Source organism: Dendrobium catenatum, unplaced genomic scaffold (genome assembly GCF_001605985.2).
Source record: "Dendrobium catenatum unplaced genomic scaffold, ASM160598v2 fragScaff_scaffold_1284, whole genome shotgun sequence".
NCBI classification, from domain to species: domain Eukaryota; kingdom Viridiplantae; phylum Streptophyta; class Magnoliopsida; order Asparagales; family Orchidaceae; genus Dendrobium; species Dendrobium catenatum.
The window spans coordinates 1,651,070-1,666,337 of record NW_021319746.1 but is presented as its reverse complement, the minus strand read 5'-3'; the positions used below and the strand labels follow the sequence as shown (position 1 = coordinate 1,666,337).

Below are 15,268 nucleotides of genomic sequence, written 5' to 3'. Positions count from 1 at the left end.
CCAATCATCCCACATCGAAAAATTGGTGGAAAATTTGTGTCCAATTGGGAAGGCCCATTCGTCATTGAGAAAGTGTACCAAGGAGGAGCTTATCAATTGATTGATCTGGAGGGTCAAAGACCTATGCCCCCAATTAACGGCCGATACTTGAAGAAGTATTATGCATAGAAATCAACATGTATTTAAAATTCTGTTGTGTATCTGACAAATGCTCACTAGCATATGTATAACATATGTATTTTGAAATTCTCTTGTGACACAAGATTGTATTGCAAAAAAAAAAAAAAAAAAAAAAAAAAAACATGGATTTAAATTATTTCATTACTATCTCTAAATACAAAATTGTTCAAGGGTATCTACAGTGCAAGGTCTTGGTTTACATGTTCAATGGTAAGATATTACAACTAGGCTGCTCTGATTAAGATGGTACATTCAAACTAATGAAACAGTTCATCTCCATATAAATTTAATGAAATTAATATTTAATTATCTGCAATGAAATCAAAATGATAAAAGAATACAAAAATTGGATGGCATACCTTCTCAGTTTGGATACTGTGCAGCTGTGCGAGGGCCTTCTGTCTTGACTGTAAAAAATGTAGATAAATATTACATTTGACTTTAATGAAGCCCAGTCAGAAAGAATGTTTCAGATAATCACGACATAACATAGCTCTTTAAAAAATAGCCATGTTCAAGTGAAGATAACCCAGAATTTAAAAAAAAAAAAAAGGTAACAGATAGATAGCAGAGAAGGAATGATAAAAAAAAAGGTACAAGAGGAACCAAAAAAAAGGCTTATCTAAATGCAAATATGGCCTCTAAACAGTGAATGCATCACTATTGTAATATTTTTCTCTTTTTTAGAAACCCTTTAATGACCGATAATCAAGGAAACTATACAATTTCCCTCCACGTTTGGCACATGGCAGTATAGTAAGGTCCATCATCCAGTCTTGAACAAGGAAAATATAATGCAATACTACACATGCTATGGGTTTGGCAAAATATGGTATGACAGCAGCATAAAAAAGAAGAAACGATAGGTTTTACCATAAAACTAAAAGAGATTACTCCTTTTAAAATTGTCTAGGAAACTTAGCTGACCTAGTTGTTAACATTTTAGATCTGGTTTCCAATAAGACTTTAGTGGAACCGTAATAGTTGTTATCATCAAGATTATACCGAAACCAAGAGACTTTCCAAACAATCTCAAAATTAACTTCTTAGGACAAAATTGTAAAAATTGTACTAAGGAATTTAATTGCAACATTGCAATTTAAATTTCCAAAACATGTGGCAGCCAAGGACAAAGGAGATAGAAATGAAAATGGAGATAATCAAGTAAACTATACAAATTCACTCCAATCTCTCATGTTTATCTTAAGGTTTGCCGCTTTTAAAGGAGGGATTCTAGTAGTTGTTAGCTGATTTTAGGGGTCCACTCCTATTTAATAGGTTCTTAAATTTGAGTAGATTTTTAGAGGTTTTTTGGATCTCTATAAATAGAGATCAAATTCGTAACTTGAAATTGAGTTTTAATTAGATAGATATTGATTTCTAATCTCCCAAAACTTCCAAATCTCCTCCCATGCCGGCAGGCCCTCTCTCCCTTTGTTTAATATTCCATTAAGTAGGAGTGTTGATTTGCCCCTATTTTCACAATCTAGAGCAAGCGATGATCTCCTGAAGCAAGTCTAGTATATCTACACTACAAGATGCCCGCAACAACAAGCCTAGGGAAGGACAGAAGCATCTAATTGCTGTCCTCTTCTCTATTTAACCCATGATGGTAAATTTGTTCATTGTTTAAGCCAAAAGAATAGGGGAAACCCCCATCATCGCTCAATATATTTCATAGAAGGTCTAAAATCCTTGACCTAGATATTTCTTATCAGCTCCATAAGTTTTCAACACCCCAATTACAGATCAAACTTTGGCATCAAAACCCTAGATCCAACTCTTTCCACAGTTAAATTAAGGACTAAGAAAAAAAAATTAAGGGCTAGGAAGGATACTATTGGTGATTCTATAAAAACTAAGATCTACGATTATGAGGATTACAAAAAAATGAAAAGAAAATATTTAGTCTAAAATAATAAACAGTCAAACAAATAACTACAATGATTTCTACTATTAAAACTCTTAAAGCTAAGGTTACACCAACTGCACTGAAAGAAGGAAAAATAACTCATAGTTTGACATATGAAGGAGAATCCATCAGCAAGAAAAGAAGCTAAAAAGAACACAGAAAAGAGAAGATTTTAAACTTAAGATAGAAGTAAAGTTTGGGTTTCCTTAATTCAATGAAACAATCAAAGTTAAGGCAATTTACAATTTTTATCAAATATATTTCATGATTTGTATGTTGAAATTTACAAACTATATGATGAGAGTTTAGAATATTATCAAAAGCTTAATTCTATCCCATCGATCAAGAAGGAAAAAAAAAACAGATTTGATGGAATAATTTGATGAAAGATTACAGGCAATATGTACAAAAATACATGATGGAATTTTCAAGGCAGATAACTTATAGAAATTTTGTTGGATAAATTTTGTATTTATGAATATGTAGCAAGATCTCAGAAAACTTTTTCTTAGAATTTAAACTTTTTCCAATTATTGATGCCTTTGAAGCTAGCGCAAAAGCTATTACAATTGAGGAAAAATTATTGAAAAAAATGCCCAACTTACAACAACAAAGAAGGAGAAGACTAAAAGTTCAAATACAGAGTAGCAAAGCAATCGACCACTGAGTGTTACAGCAAAAATCCAAAGCATAAACTTAAGTGATAGTGGAATTTATATCTGAATAAAACGACAAAATGAAAAGACAAGAAAAAAAATCTTCACTCCTATTTCATAAGAATTAATTGCAATATGAGTGTAGGGGGTGTTAATTTCAGGTTACGGGTCGGGTTTGGGTCGAGCCCGAAACTGACCAAGCGCTATTCGGGTCAACCCGAACACAACATGTTTTTGCAACCGGGTCGGTTTTTCTGACCCGAACCCGACCCGCTTCTAGTTTGGGTCAACCCGACACGACCCGAATGTCACGGGCCAACCAAAAATTGCTAGTTTTATGGTCAAAAAATGGGTTAATCTCTGATTTTCAAGTAAAAAACATGTCATTCTCAGTTTTCCGGATCAAAATGGGTTTTCAGCTCAAAAAATGGGTCAATTTCGAGTTTCTGGGTCAACCTGAACCCAACCCAGTTTTTGAAGCGGGTCAATTTGTTGAACCCAAACACAATCCGTTTCAGGTTCGAGTTGAGCCTAACTTCAATTTTCGGGCTGGGTTCTTGTCGGGTTTTCAAGTCGTGTCAAATATTGACACCCCTAAAGGAGTGACAAAAGGAAAATATGGCAATATCATTGATGGAGCATGCACATGAGAACATGCAAGTGAAGAAAGCATGGAAATACATTTCCACCTCAAACTTTGGGTAAAATCTGCCCTTGTTAATACTTTTTTGGATCCAAAAAGAGAAACAAACCTCATCTCTAAATCTTTGGTTGAGAAAACATGGCTAGTCACTACCAAGCATCAAAAAATAAATTCTTTAGGTCGGTCCAAGAAAAGCAAGGCTTGCCTGGTTACTAGAAAATATACTTTTTTGGTTTATTTTGTTTATAAATTTCACTGATAAGGCAGAAGTGAAGTTATATCAATGGATCTATGTCATGTATGCCACGTAAAATTGTTTAGTTAATATCTATAGGATAGGTATGTTATTTTCGTTAGAAGACAATAAAAGTTTGTGCTTGTTAAGAGAAGAGAAAAATATATACAATTAGTCCATTTATTATTCCATCTTCAAAGGATATGGAGAAAACCAACAAGCTGGATGATTTCAACATAATGTCATGAACTCTCTTCCACATGAAAGTACAGAGGCAACATCCAAATTGCAAATTGGCATTTTAAAAAGAGAGAATAAACCGTCCCAAAGTTGAAGCATAGAATTGAGAGCCATGATTAAAGTGAGGCTTCTAACCTTGAGGCATAAAATTATAAAAAAGAATTAATGAAACATTGAGTTACAAAAATACAATTTGACTTTCCAAAATATGTGGGCTTCCAAGGAGGCGGGAGAAATGCAAGTTGAGAGAATCAAATAAACTACTTAATATTCACTCCAACAACTTATCCCCTCCTTATCCTAAGGTTGACCGCTTTTTAAGGAGAGAATCTAAGAGTTGTTAGTACTTTTAAGGGTTAGTTCCTACGCATAGATTTTTTTATGTTTGATGAATCTCTAACGAAATGAGATCAAATTTGTAATCTGAAGTCTAATTTTTATTGAATAGAAATTGATTCATTGTCTCCTAAAACTACCTCTCCATCCCAATCAGCCTGATTATACATTACAGCAAGTAGGAAAGCCAGATTTCATCTCTTTTTCACTTTCCACAGCAGTTGGCAACCGTCCTGCAAACAATCCAGCATATCTACCTTACCAGCTGTTGGGGATTGAGAAGAGTAAACTGCGCGATGAAAACAAACAAGTAAAAGTAGCGAAAAATAAAGGACACCAAGTTTTAACATGGAAAAACCCGAAATCAGGAGAAAACCACGGAGTCACACCACACCAAGAAATCCACTATGAAAATTGGAAAAATAAGTACAAATCTCTCTTTTCTCACAAGAGAAAGTCAAGTTGATAACACCAAAGGATGCAACCCTTCAAAAAAATGAGAAAGAAAACAATCCAGTTCGTCTCACAACGTTGTGGCACCAATTTGGAGGGCTGCAATGCTAAAACCTCTGTCGTCATGATGTTGCGGCGTGCGGCGTCACACAACATTGTGGTGCCATATCTAGAGCGTTGCGGCGCTCTGCTCTCTGTCGATCAGCGTTGGGCACATGTGTACACAACGCCATGGCATTGTACGAAAAAAAAAAATTCAGAACCCAAGCATGGGGTAAACCTCTCGTACCCCCCAGCGAGCACGATAATTTGAACTGAGGTCTGAGGCAATAAAACAACCCGTTTGATAAGCACAATCAGACTCCACACAGAACTAACTACCACATAAAACAAGTTTGGGAAGTAAATAACTATCCAACTCATGTCATCTCCTCCATTTAACCCATAACACTGAATTTCTTCAATTTTATACCAACCGAATAAGGGAACCCCCCCCCCCAACTAAAATCTAATGCAATCAAGATTTATCATTTAATATATATTTTTATTTTCTTGTGTTTTGAACGTTATGTAATTTTATTTTGTATGACCCTATGATGAAAAATAACCCATGATCATGCCGGATTTGGTGATCTCGGGTTGGTTCATACCAGTGTCTTTCCACTTGTGTTGATCATGCTCATTATTGGCTGGTTGGGTGATTATTTGTGGGTTGTTTCTTTTCCTTATTGAGCTTAGCCCATTCCTTCCCTTAGATTGATGGTTGCTTGGTTTTTTTTCCTGTTGTCCACTCGGTTTCCCTGCTTTCCACTCGGTTTCCCTGCTGTTGTCCACTCCGTTTCCCTGCTGCTGTCCACTCCGTTTTCCAATTGTTGTTTCCCTGTGCATAATGCTTTGGCTTCTACACTTGTGGGCTGATTTGGGTGGGTTTTATTGGCTGTTTGGGGGCACATTTATGTGAGCAATTAAATGTTATTTCCCCTATTTCTCCTATACATAGCGGTTGATTTTCATTAGGCTAGAGTTTTTGGAGCGTGTTCATTTTAAACTTGAGGGTTTCTTCATAGCTTGTGAGTTGTCTTCTCCCTAACCACTATTTCTTCCTCTCAGTCTTCTTTCTACTTCTTCTCTTCACGGTTTCTCTTCCACCTGTATCTTTCTTCTCTAAACTATTGTGAGTTGTAAGTGGTGTTGTGCCCTGTTCCATTTGTATTTACCAGATGAGCAAAGTCTTGTGTGCTAGAACCTAATTCATGTGGTGGATCGCTAGTTTTTCCTTTCCTTTAAGCACCTTTCCTAGTTTATGTTTGCATGTGAGGTGACCATTCGTGGTTGTTCTTATGGCTTATAGTTTGTGTTATGTTATTTGCTCTTTCTTATGCGACTTCCTAACTAATGTCCTATATTAGTTTTCTACTAAGTGTCCATCATTTTGGTATTTGTTTATGTGAAATTGAAAGAAAGTATCTAATTTTGCATTCCTAGTGTTCTCCTATTTGGTTTAAGAACTTAGGTTGCACCAAAATCCTTGCCTCACATATTTCCTACCAGTTCTGTAAGTATTTCGCATCCCAATTTTCAATCATGACCAACTACTTCGGATCAGCTTTGTGAATGCCATGTCATTCAGTTCTGTTTACACGTACAATTTTTACTAATCTCAGTTTACCCAAATACTTGAGGATAGATAGAGCATCCATCAATTCTAAGCTCCACATCTGAAAACCTTATCTATTCAAACAAACATAAGGTACTTGAGAGACAAATTCAGTTGCAGAAATTTAGAATATCCACCATTTCAAAAGAAAGATGTCTACAGATGTTTTTAGCAATACCAACTAAACCTAACTATTAACTAGTCTTAGAAATGGTAGGAGGGTAGAGCCACAATGAATTTCTCTGTTGCCAAACTGTTGGCAATTTTCTCTCTGGAAAGAACCAATAGCTAATCTTGGATGTGGAAAAGAAAAAAAGGCATCCTGCACAGTACCATGGATTTCGTAAAAATTGGCATTATTTTGCATGACAGGCAGAATGAAAAGAAAAATCAACAAAGGAGCAAAAATGTTGTTCATTGAAAAGTATCAAGGAAAAACAAATACTAAACCAATTAATAGTTAGAACTTTGAGTCAATCTTTCTTAAAAGATCTTCAGTTCTATCAGAGCAAATCTTATATGCAAGCATGCTTTTAAACATAAAAATCTGCGATAATGCCAGCCTTTAAAAGGTGGAACAACCTTTAATTGTAATCATGACTAAAAGATATCAAGACAATTGATAATCCATAATCAAACTGTGGTCAGAAAAGATATACGTGAGAGAAAACATACTCGTTGGTTGGTAGCCCATCGTTCATAGTAGTGCGTGTATCTCTCAAGAGAGTTTTTGGCCATTTCTCTCCTCCTTTCCGATTCATCATACTGAAATGAACAAATACCTCATAGAAAAGCATTCCACATATTATCATAAATTACATCAGAAATAACAAGATATGTCGCATGAAGCATACCACCCCCTCTTCCTTTGCAGCTTCATAGCGATTACAGGCATAAAAACCACCAGTTCTCTCCCCATGCTCTATCCATGAACCAAGGCATAACCTAAGATGATTTTACAAATTTCACCAACCATATCAATGAAAACCAAGTAAAATATAGCATTTAAGTATGACATCAGAGATTCTTACCAACAGAACTCATGTTTGCATGGTGGTGTGCAAGTTATATGCATGCAGCCTTGATTTTTCTCAATTGGCCTTTTGCATTTAGGGCAAGGTTTGGAGTTAGCCAATATCCTGAGATAAGAATTCAAAACATAAAAAACAACTAGTCAAATGGACACCAAGCAAGAGAATATATTTTAAAAGAGCAACGTCCTACTTTAGACAGCTAAAAAATGTATAACGACAGAAAATTAGAATAGTTTTTCTCCTTCTTCTTTTTCTTTTTTGTAACAAGCTGGAAAAGCATAGGTGCGTTGCGTAATCAAATTATTATGTCTTTGAATATGAAACTGTGTGGGCATCCATACGAATATGCATGTTTGAAAGACAAAGAAAATAAGAAAAGCAGGGCAGCAGTTGACAAAGGGGGATTCTCATTTTAGTTTAAAATTAATCAGATTTTCAAATATTTACGAAAAATAATCAATTTTCATCCCATCAAAAAGTTAAAGCTAAACCATCTATACATTGTGCTCTTTAAAAAGCAGAGATGATATCAGGAAAAACAGCTAAAAAAAAGGCCAACAACCGTGTTCAGGGAAAAAAGTCCACACGTGCCTGCACAGATGATATCAGGGAAAACTCCAACTGTGTTCTTTCCAAGTACTAAATAAGAATTTTTTATAAAAAGTTCTTTGATGGAATCATGCTTCTTTTTTGAAAAAGAAATAAAAAGTAAATAACAATATGAAAATGGTTTAAGAATATTAAAAACATTAAATTCCTTAAAAAGCAGATAAATAGATGCAATCAAGGCTTGAAATAAAACTCTCATATATCTTGAGAAATTGATGAATTATACGGCTATCTTGAGAACCACAAGTTTCCAAGGACCCAAAACCACATCTTGATCGTTTACCCATCTGAAACAGAATAGACATTCCAGGACGTATGCCCGATGCAAGACTAACACTAAGTTCAAAATTTAATTTCAGGCATTACTTTTAAATAACAATTTCAAACTAGCTCGCCAAAAACAGTACCAGGAAGAAAAGCTTGGGTAGCAAACAACTTATTTGCCTTTAATCATATCCCATAGGTAAGATTAGAAAACATAACATTTTATTTATTTTTTCCTAGATTTCATCTTTAATGAGTTCGTTGTTCCATATAGTCAGACATAAAAGGTAAATCCATGTCATCACAAATTAGAATAATAAAATTTCTTCATTCATCAAAATATAAATTAATAGGAACAATGAATGCAAAATGTTAATTTTACAAACATCAGCTAAGAAATTACATTCAATTGGACAAAAATCCTTTGGCAACAAAGATTATAGAATTTAATATTTCCTAAAAAATATTTAAGAAAATCAGAAGTCTCTCTTCAGCGAACTGATATTATCACAAAACACATGCAAATATATAAAGAAACATGCATGGACAAAAATCTTCAATAGCCAAAAGTATAACTTCATAGGAAAAATACATGCAAAATGTTAACATGGCCAACATTTGTTAATGAATCACAATCAATTGGACAAAAATCTATTGGCAACATAGATGATGTCAATTTAAGATTTTCTGAAAAAATGAATAAGAACTTGACAAAGTTTTCCGTTAGCAATTTGATTTATCAGAAATCAGATGCTAATATTCTTTCTATGCAGTGACTAAAAAGGGAAAAAAAAAACATGAAGAAAGCACGTGGTTATTCCTACCAATTCATGTTTTCAGACTCTGCACTGTTCTTTAATATCCACTTTGCCACAGTGGAACATTCCACTGGACGATGAGCTTCCTCTGTACACTGCATGATTTACTTGAGCAGATTCAGAATCCTTTGAAACAAATTAATTATTAAGAATAAATTATGTATTGACAAGTGCTTACATTCCAACAAAAACTGTGGGAGCAATTACAAGAAACGTCATAGCTTCCAGATCCCATAACAAAGTCAATAGCAAATTCACATCCAGGTGCAGGACACCATTTTGTCTGCATATATGAAGGTTAAAATAAAAAAACTAGGTGGAATACCGTAAGAGAAATAACGCCTAATACCAGGGAGCATTACATGTTCACTCTCTAACGAACCTTCCGGTTATTTTCAATGTATGATCTGAGGAGGTAGTGAGAATACTTCTGCTTATCTTCATCAATAGCTAGAATATCAATCATATCTTGCCCAATAGCAGCACTGCAAGATGGATCGGGACATCTCAACATCAAGCAGCCTGGGCCATTAGTCACAGCTGTTCCTATATAACCTGTCAATGTTCAAGATTAATTATCACCATTAAAAGTAAACCAATGACAACCTATCAAAGTAAATAAACTAGAAATAAGATATTTGATTTCTACAATCAACATAGAACCATTAGAAATTAGACCTTAAATTCCGATTACATATATAAGATAGAATACTTGGTGGCCCACACAAGCAGAAACTGAAGCAAGTTGTGACATGGAAACCTATGATGATAAGTCCTATCGCAATATGTGCAATCTGTCGTAAAACATGGTATTGCAATCTAAATGGCCTAAAAAATTGCTTACGTTAAATATCCATTATTAATTAGCCTCCATTTGGAAATTATTCTGACAAGAATGCAGGCATTCCTTAGACTGTTAAATATTGAATTAGTTATTTTTACAAGAAATTGCGTATGAGTTCACCAAATATAACAGAAACCAGTCATTTAATTTTTTTGTTGCCCAAAGGAGGACCTCAATAGCACCATAAAATAGATACAGTATTTTACTTCTGCATTAGAAGGAACAATAAAGAACTGGCATAAAGACAATTTAGTATGTCCATTCAACACTGGAATATCTTCAAATCTATTCAAATCCTTTTAGCTCTAGAATATTCTACATAAGCTTGTTAAAATGTGCCAAGCTAATCAAGTATCATCTTAAGTGTTTGAGATCATCAGTTAGGAGATGGGAAAATTAGATATTAAAGATCAAAATGTCATTTCAGCACAGCAAGCCAGTGTAAATATTTCTTAAATTGCACCATAGTAAGATAGAATTGGAGAATGTGGAAAAACTAAAACTTGCTTAATTTAATCCCAGGAATTGACTAAATTAAGAAAAAATGCAGAGCAGTTAAGCAAAACTAGTACTTAATAACAAGAATAATGTCCAATTTTTTGCCATAATTACACTTATAGCAATTTGTTTCACAATTTTTACAGCGTAAATGCTCAATAGTCAACAAATATGCAAATAACCGGTTCTAAATTAAAAATTGAACTCATATAAAAAATAGGCTTTAACATAAGAAGATGAATAGACCTCTCCAACATGAATCACAAAACGGGTGACCACAAGCAGTAGAGCTCATTGCTGTCCGAGGATGAACTTCAAAGCATATTCCACATAGCAGCTGCCAACAGAAGCAAGCAGTTCAAGGTCAAATGAACAAAATAAAAAAGAGCGCATTTAGAATCCTTAATATTCATTTTCTACTTAAATACCCAATGCATATGCATCATCTTCCAAGCATAAGCAAACAATAACAGCTGCCACATATCAAATGTTTCAAGAATACTACTTTTATCTGATCATATATAAATGTAAAGCTGAAGACAGTCTGGGTTGATGCCTGGCAGATTCCTAACTGAATGTCATATCGCTTTCTTACAAAATGCATTAACAAAGGGTAGTCAGGCCTCGGGATATCAATTCAGTAGAATGTATTACTGCATTTAAAGGACATATTAACAGAAATCCTCTAAAAAGAAAAGTCAACCATCAAAACTACTAATGATTTTGAGAAAAAGTTACAAATAGTTCTCCAACTATTCATATGTGGTCAATTCAGTCCCAAAATATCACATTTCACCAAATTAATCCCTCATCTATATAAAAAAGTATTCTAAATAGTACTCATGCGCAAATTGATAGAAGTTATGATACAAAATAGATATCATACCCACAGAATCATTCGGGATAAATATTGTATTAGTCAAGGAATTAAGTTGGAAAAATATGATACTTTGAGAATTAAATTGGCCCTGTATAAATAGTCAGGAACCATTGTGAGCTTTTTCCTAAAGATTTTTATGTATATTATTAAAATAACGAGCATAACAAGAAAAATCAATAACAAATTACAAAGTTCAAAAAAAGATGGGAAAATTAATTAGTTTTAAGTTTATCAACATACTTCTGCAACATCTGGCATTTCAACTTGCTTCCCCAGCAAACCTACAGCCCTCCGAACACTTTCTTCATCAGCAAACCACTCTTCATGCACCTTACTAACGCTCCTGTACAAACATAAGATCAATTGATCAATTCTTCCAAGGTAGTGAAGGCAAAGAGTATGCATTGAAAATCAATAATAATAGTCTTCCTGTCCATAAAGGCATATACAGAATACAGGATAAAAGGATATCAGATAAAATACAATCAATGGTATTGCATTACCATCATCTTAAACATCATCATCTTTCTCGGTGTTTGCTTTATGAATCATCATTTTTCATTTGTTCCCACTTAGAGTTACATGAGCTGTTAAAATTTATCCCAAGTAAATATTTTTCAACTTCTATGGAAGACTCATTAGATACACCCATTTCTTTCTTAATCCTTCAACACTATTTTTATATACCCAATCAATGCATGTAATTTCTATCATTTGTTGTACATATTCAAAAAACATAAGTCTATTTCCATTAATTTCTTTAATTTATGTTACTCCAATTGTCCTCTAATGCAATCATTCCTTAATTTATCATTTCTAAATTTATCATGCATCTATCTCATCAATCTCATTTCTATCATACTCACCAAAATTTAGAGCTGCTTTTTTACTTCCCAACACTTAAGATTCATTCAACATATTAATCTTTATATTAATCTGAGTATAAAGTTTAATCAAATTTTTTAGCACGCATGATGCAAGTGCTTTATGAATATTTTTCACAAAACATACAACAACAACTTCAAGCCTTTATCCCACTGCGTGGGGCCCAATATATGATCCTTCTTCTCCATTATATCCTATTAAGAGTCAAATTCTCATTTAAATATAATAAAAAAAGGTCATTTCTAATACTTTCTAACTAAGTCTTTTTAAGTCTACATATATCTTTCTAAACATAGGTCAAATCTAATACTTCTACTCCCCTAACACATCTACTTTTCATCAAATATGTGTAGCTTAAAATGCAAGTGACCCCCCTCTCACTTTACACCTAAAATATATTTTCTTCTCATAGCATCATTAAGGAAACACTTTAATAAAGAAAGCAGATTCATGACCTTCTATAGTGCTAGATTATTAGGACAGCTTGTTCTCCTTTTTACTCCAATCACAATTTCAGTATTTCTAACTATAGGATTGAAAAACCATCTACTGCTACATGGTTTTCATATTGACATAAAAAATGAGAAAGGCGATAAAATTCAAGTCATTTGAGCATTGTATAAATTTTATCAATCTGCACAGGCATGTAAATGTAAATGAAGTTAAAAATGTTCATGCGTATCATCAGAAAGATAAGGCAAAATATCAAGTATGCCTCAGAAAATATCAAGCATTTTCCTAAGCATGAAATACTTGTAAATAAATCAAATGAAAAGAACTAGCATAAGGGGGAAACAAAAAAGTTCACAGGGACAAAATCAGGCCGATTTTACTAGGAAAAGCTTACCAGTTAAAATGACGGAGAAGAAGACATGCATGAACTCTTGAAGTCGACAGTACCATTGATAGACTACGTATATCATCCTCTTGGCGCTGCCTTATATCAGTTTCATCCAAGACAGTATAGTTTTGCTGAAATAATGTAAAAAACCAATTGAATAAAAAATAGCCGATATAAAACAAAGGATATGTAAAACAAAAAACCAATTCTAAGTCTGTAAATGTAGGTGGTGACACGGCAGCATGAAAGTCAAATGGATCTTAGACAATAGTTCAATTTAAAAACAATTAAAAGGAAAATATTGCAACCAATAAATGACAACACATTGCCCTGAACATTTGGGAATGCATAAAAGGTTTAAAAAAAAAATCACGCCAAATAAAATAGTTATCTCTGTATATAACGACATCACTAAAACTGGATTAAAAAAATCTCAAACAGTGGATGTAACAAAAATCATGTAAACAATATCATATTCAGACAAAGGAAACAAAATGAGAAAAAAAGTTAAATCAACATACTATACGTGAAACCAGAAAAAGCTCTAACCTTTTTAGCCAATACCTCAATATCACACTATCATAATTTTCAATACTCATTTTTATGAGGAGATTTTCCTTTTCTTCTTTTAAGCTAAGAGATTCAATTACAAGAGTTACTTACAACTCAAGAGCTTCATGCTTAATGAAAAAAAAATGACTGACAAAAAAAATGTTATAAGTATAAAACCTATGGATAGATGACTTGCTTTTCTACAAGTATTGTGCAGGAAACAAAGAGTTCCTTGCATCTGTAAAAAATCTCCCCCCGTCTTTCTACAGAGCAATTAACCCGACACTCATTCCCACCCTCATGCAATGCATGGCTTCTCGGATGGCTTGATGATGCAGGACTACGTAAATGAAATGCAATTTAACTTAAGGGATTTTGCACAACTTCTGATTAGAATAATTCTAGAACAAAATTATTAACGAATTCAAACAACGGGTCAAAACGATTAGTGGTTATCCGCTTAGGCTAAATCACATGGTGAGAGTTTTGCAATCTTCCAAAATAATTAGAAAACAACACAATGAATAATAGTAGCGTTCAAAATAATCCCTAGTCTAACAATGAGAATAGGAAAACATAGAGGTGCGCTCAACCCTATGTTTACTAAGCTTAAGCAAGAGCAATGTGGAAGAGCCCGCCGTGACTGCAATCAAGTTAAGAGAAGTTAGACTAAGAGATAAAAGATGTAAGGGGGAAGATGAACCTTCGTCAAGGGGTAGTGGAGATCCAACACTCAATGCCTTCGAAGTGTTCGTCAATAGCTTCAACCAAGTAGATCAACGTGCGCTCCAAATAATCTTCTACGGTGTGATCAACCTGTGGATTTACGTAGAAGAACGTAGATTGTAGGATGTCGACGAACCCGTCCTCGTCCCAAGTTATGCCATAGTCAGTCTCCGGATCCGCCATTCATGGGTAGTGGAAGACAAATCTCTACTCGCCTTGATGGAATCCTTGATGTTAAACAAAGAGAAGGAAGTCTCATTTGCTAGTGTGAGGGAGGAGAGACAAGACCAAAAATCTGAAATAAATTTCAGATTTTGGGAATGTGGGGAGATTGATGAGGGAGTTTAGAAGTACAAATCTAAAATCAATTTCAGATTTCAGAATTAAGGAGTGCTCAATTTGAATTTTGAATAAAATTCAAAAGAGGACGGGAGGAATAGGGGGTGGCGGCAAGGGAGGAGGTGGGGATTTATTTCCTCAAATCCATCAATAGGTTTGGAAAGAAATAATATGCCATGAAGACTAGTAAATTTCGGCCAAAAGAGTTAATGGAGATTTGGGAATTATTTCCTAACTTGGGGATTTGGAATTAGGAAATAAGTAAAGAAGCACAATTGACTAGGAGAGAGAGTAGGGGCCGACGACATACATGGGCAAGGGGCAATTAATGAAAGCAATGATGACTACCAAATTTAGGTCTTTGGTTTTAGGAAAGAGTTAATTTAAATCCTCATGAATTTGAAATCAAAATTGGGATTAAATTGGACACTTTCCTAAAATAGAATAATTAAATTAGGAAAGATTTTTTTAATTCAAAATTAGTCACAACCTAATTTAGGCAAATCCAAGGGAAGGGGATGGAGAAGGTGGTCGGCGGCTGTGGATCCAAAGCTGGCCGCAAGAGGGGTGGTCGGGTGGGGGATTTTGGGCCATGGAGCTTGAGATGGGAGGAAGGGAATTGGAGGAGCCTTTGGCCGTGGAGTCGGGTGGAGAGAAAGGAGGTTC

The 15,268-nt window shown here is 34.4% G+C and overlaps 1 protein-coding gene across 1 annotated transcript in view; it reads right to left on the bottom strand.

The window, feature by feature from the left end:
* LOC110104040 (probable E3 ubiquitin-protein ligase ARI8) overlaps nt 1–15,268 on the bottom strand; it is a gene marked incomplete at its 5' end in the record, with an annotated part of 24,075 nt that overhangs the window by 6,590 nt on the left and 2,217 nt on the right. Inside the window, 10 exon segments of the mRNA XM_020832979.2 lie at nt 540–587; nt 6,988–7,077; nt 7,167–7,257; nt 7,344–7,451; nt 9,044–9,132; nt 9,216–9,320; nt 9,420–9,592; nt 10,626–10,716; nt 11,500–11,602; nt 12,992–13,116. Coding sequence (XP_020688638.1) covers nt 540–587; nt 6,988–7,077; nt 7,167–7,257; nt 7,344–7,451; nt 9,044–9,132; nt 9,216–9,320; nt 9,420–9,592; nt 10,626–10,716; nt 11,500–11,602; nt 12,992–13,116 — 1,023 coding nt within the window.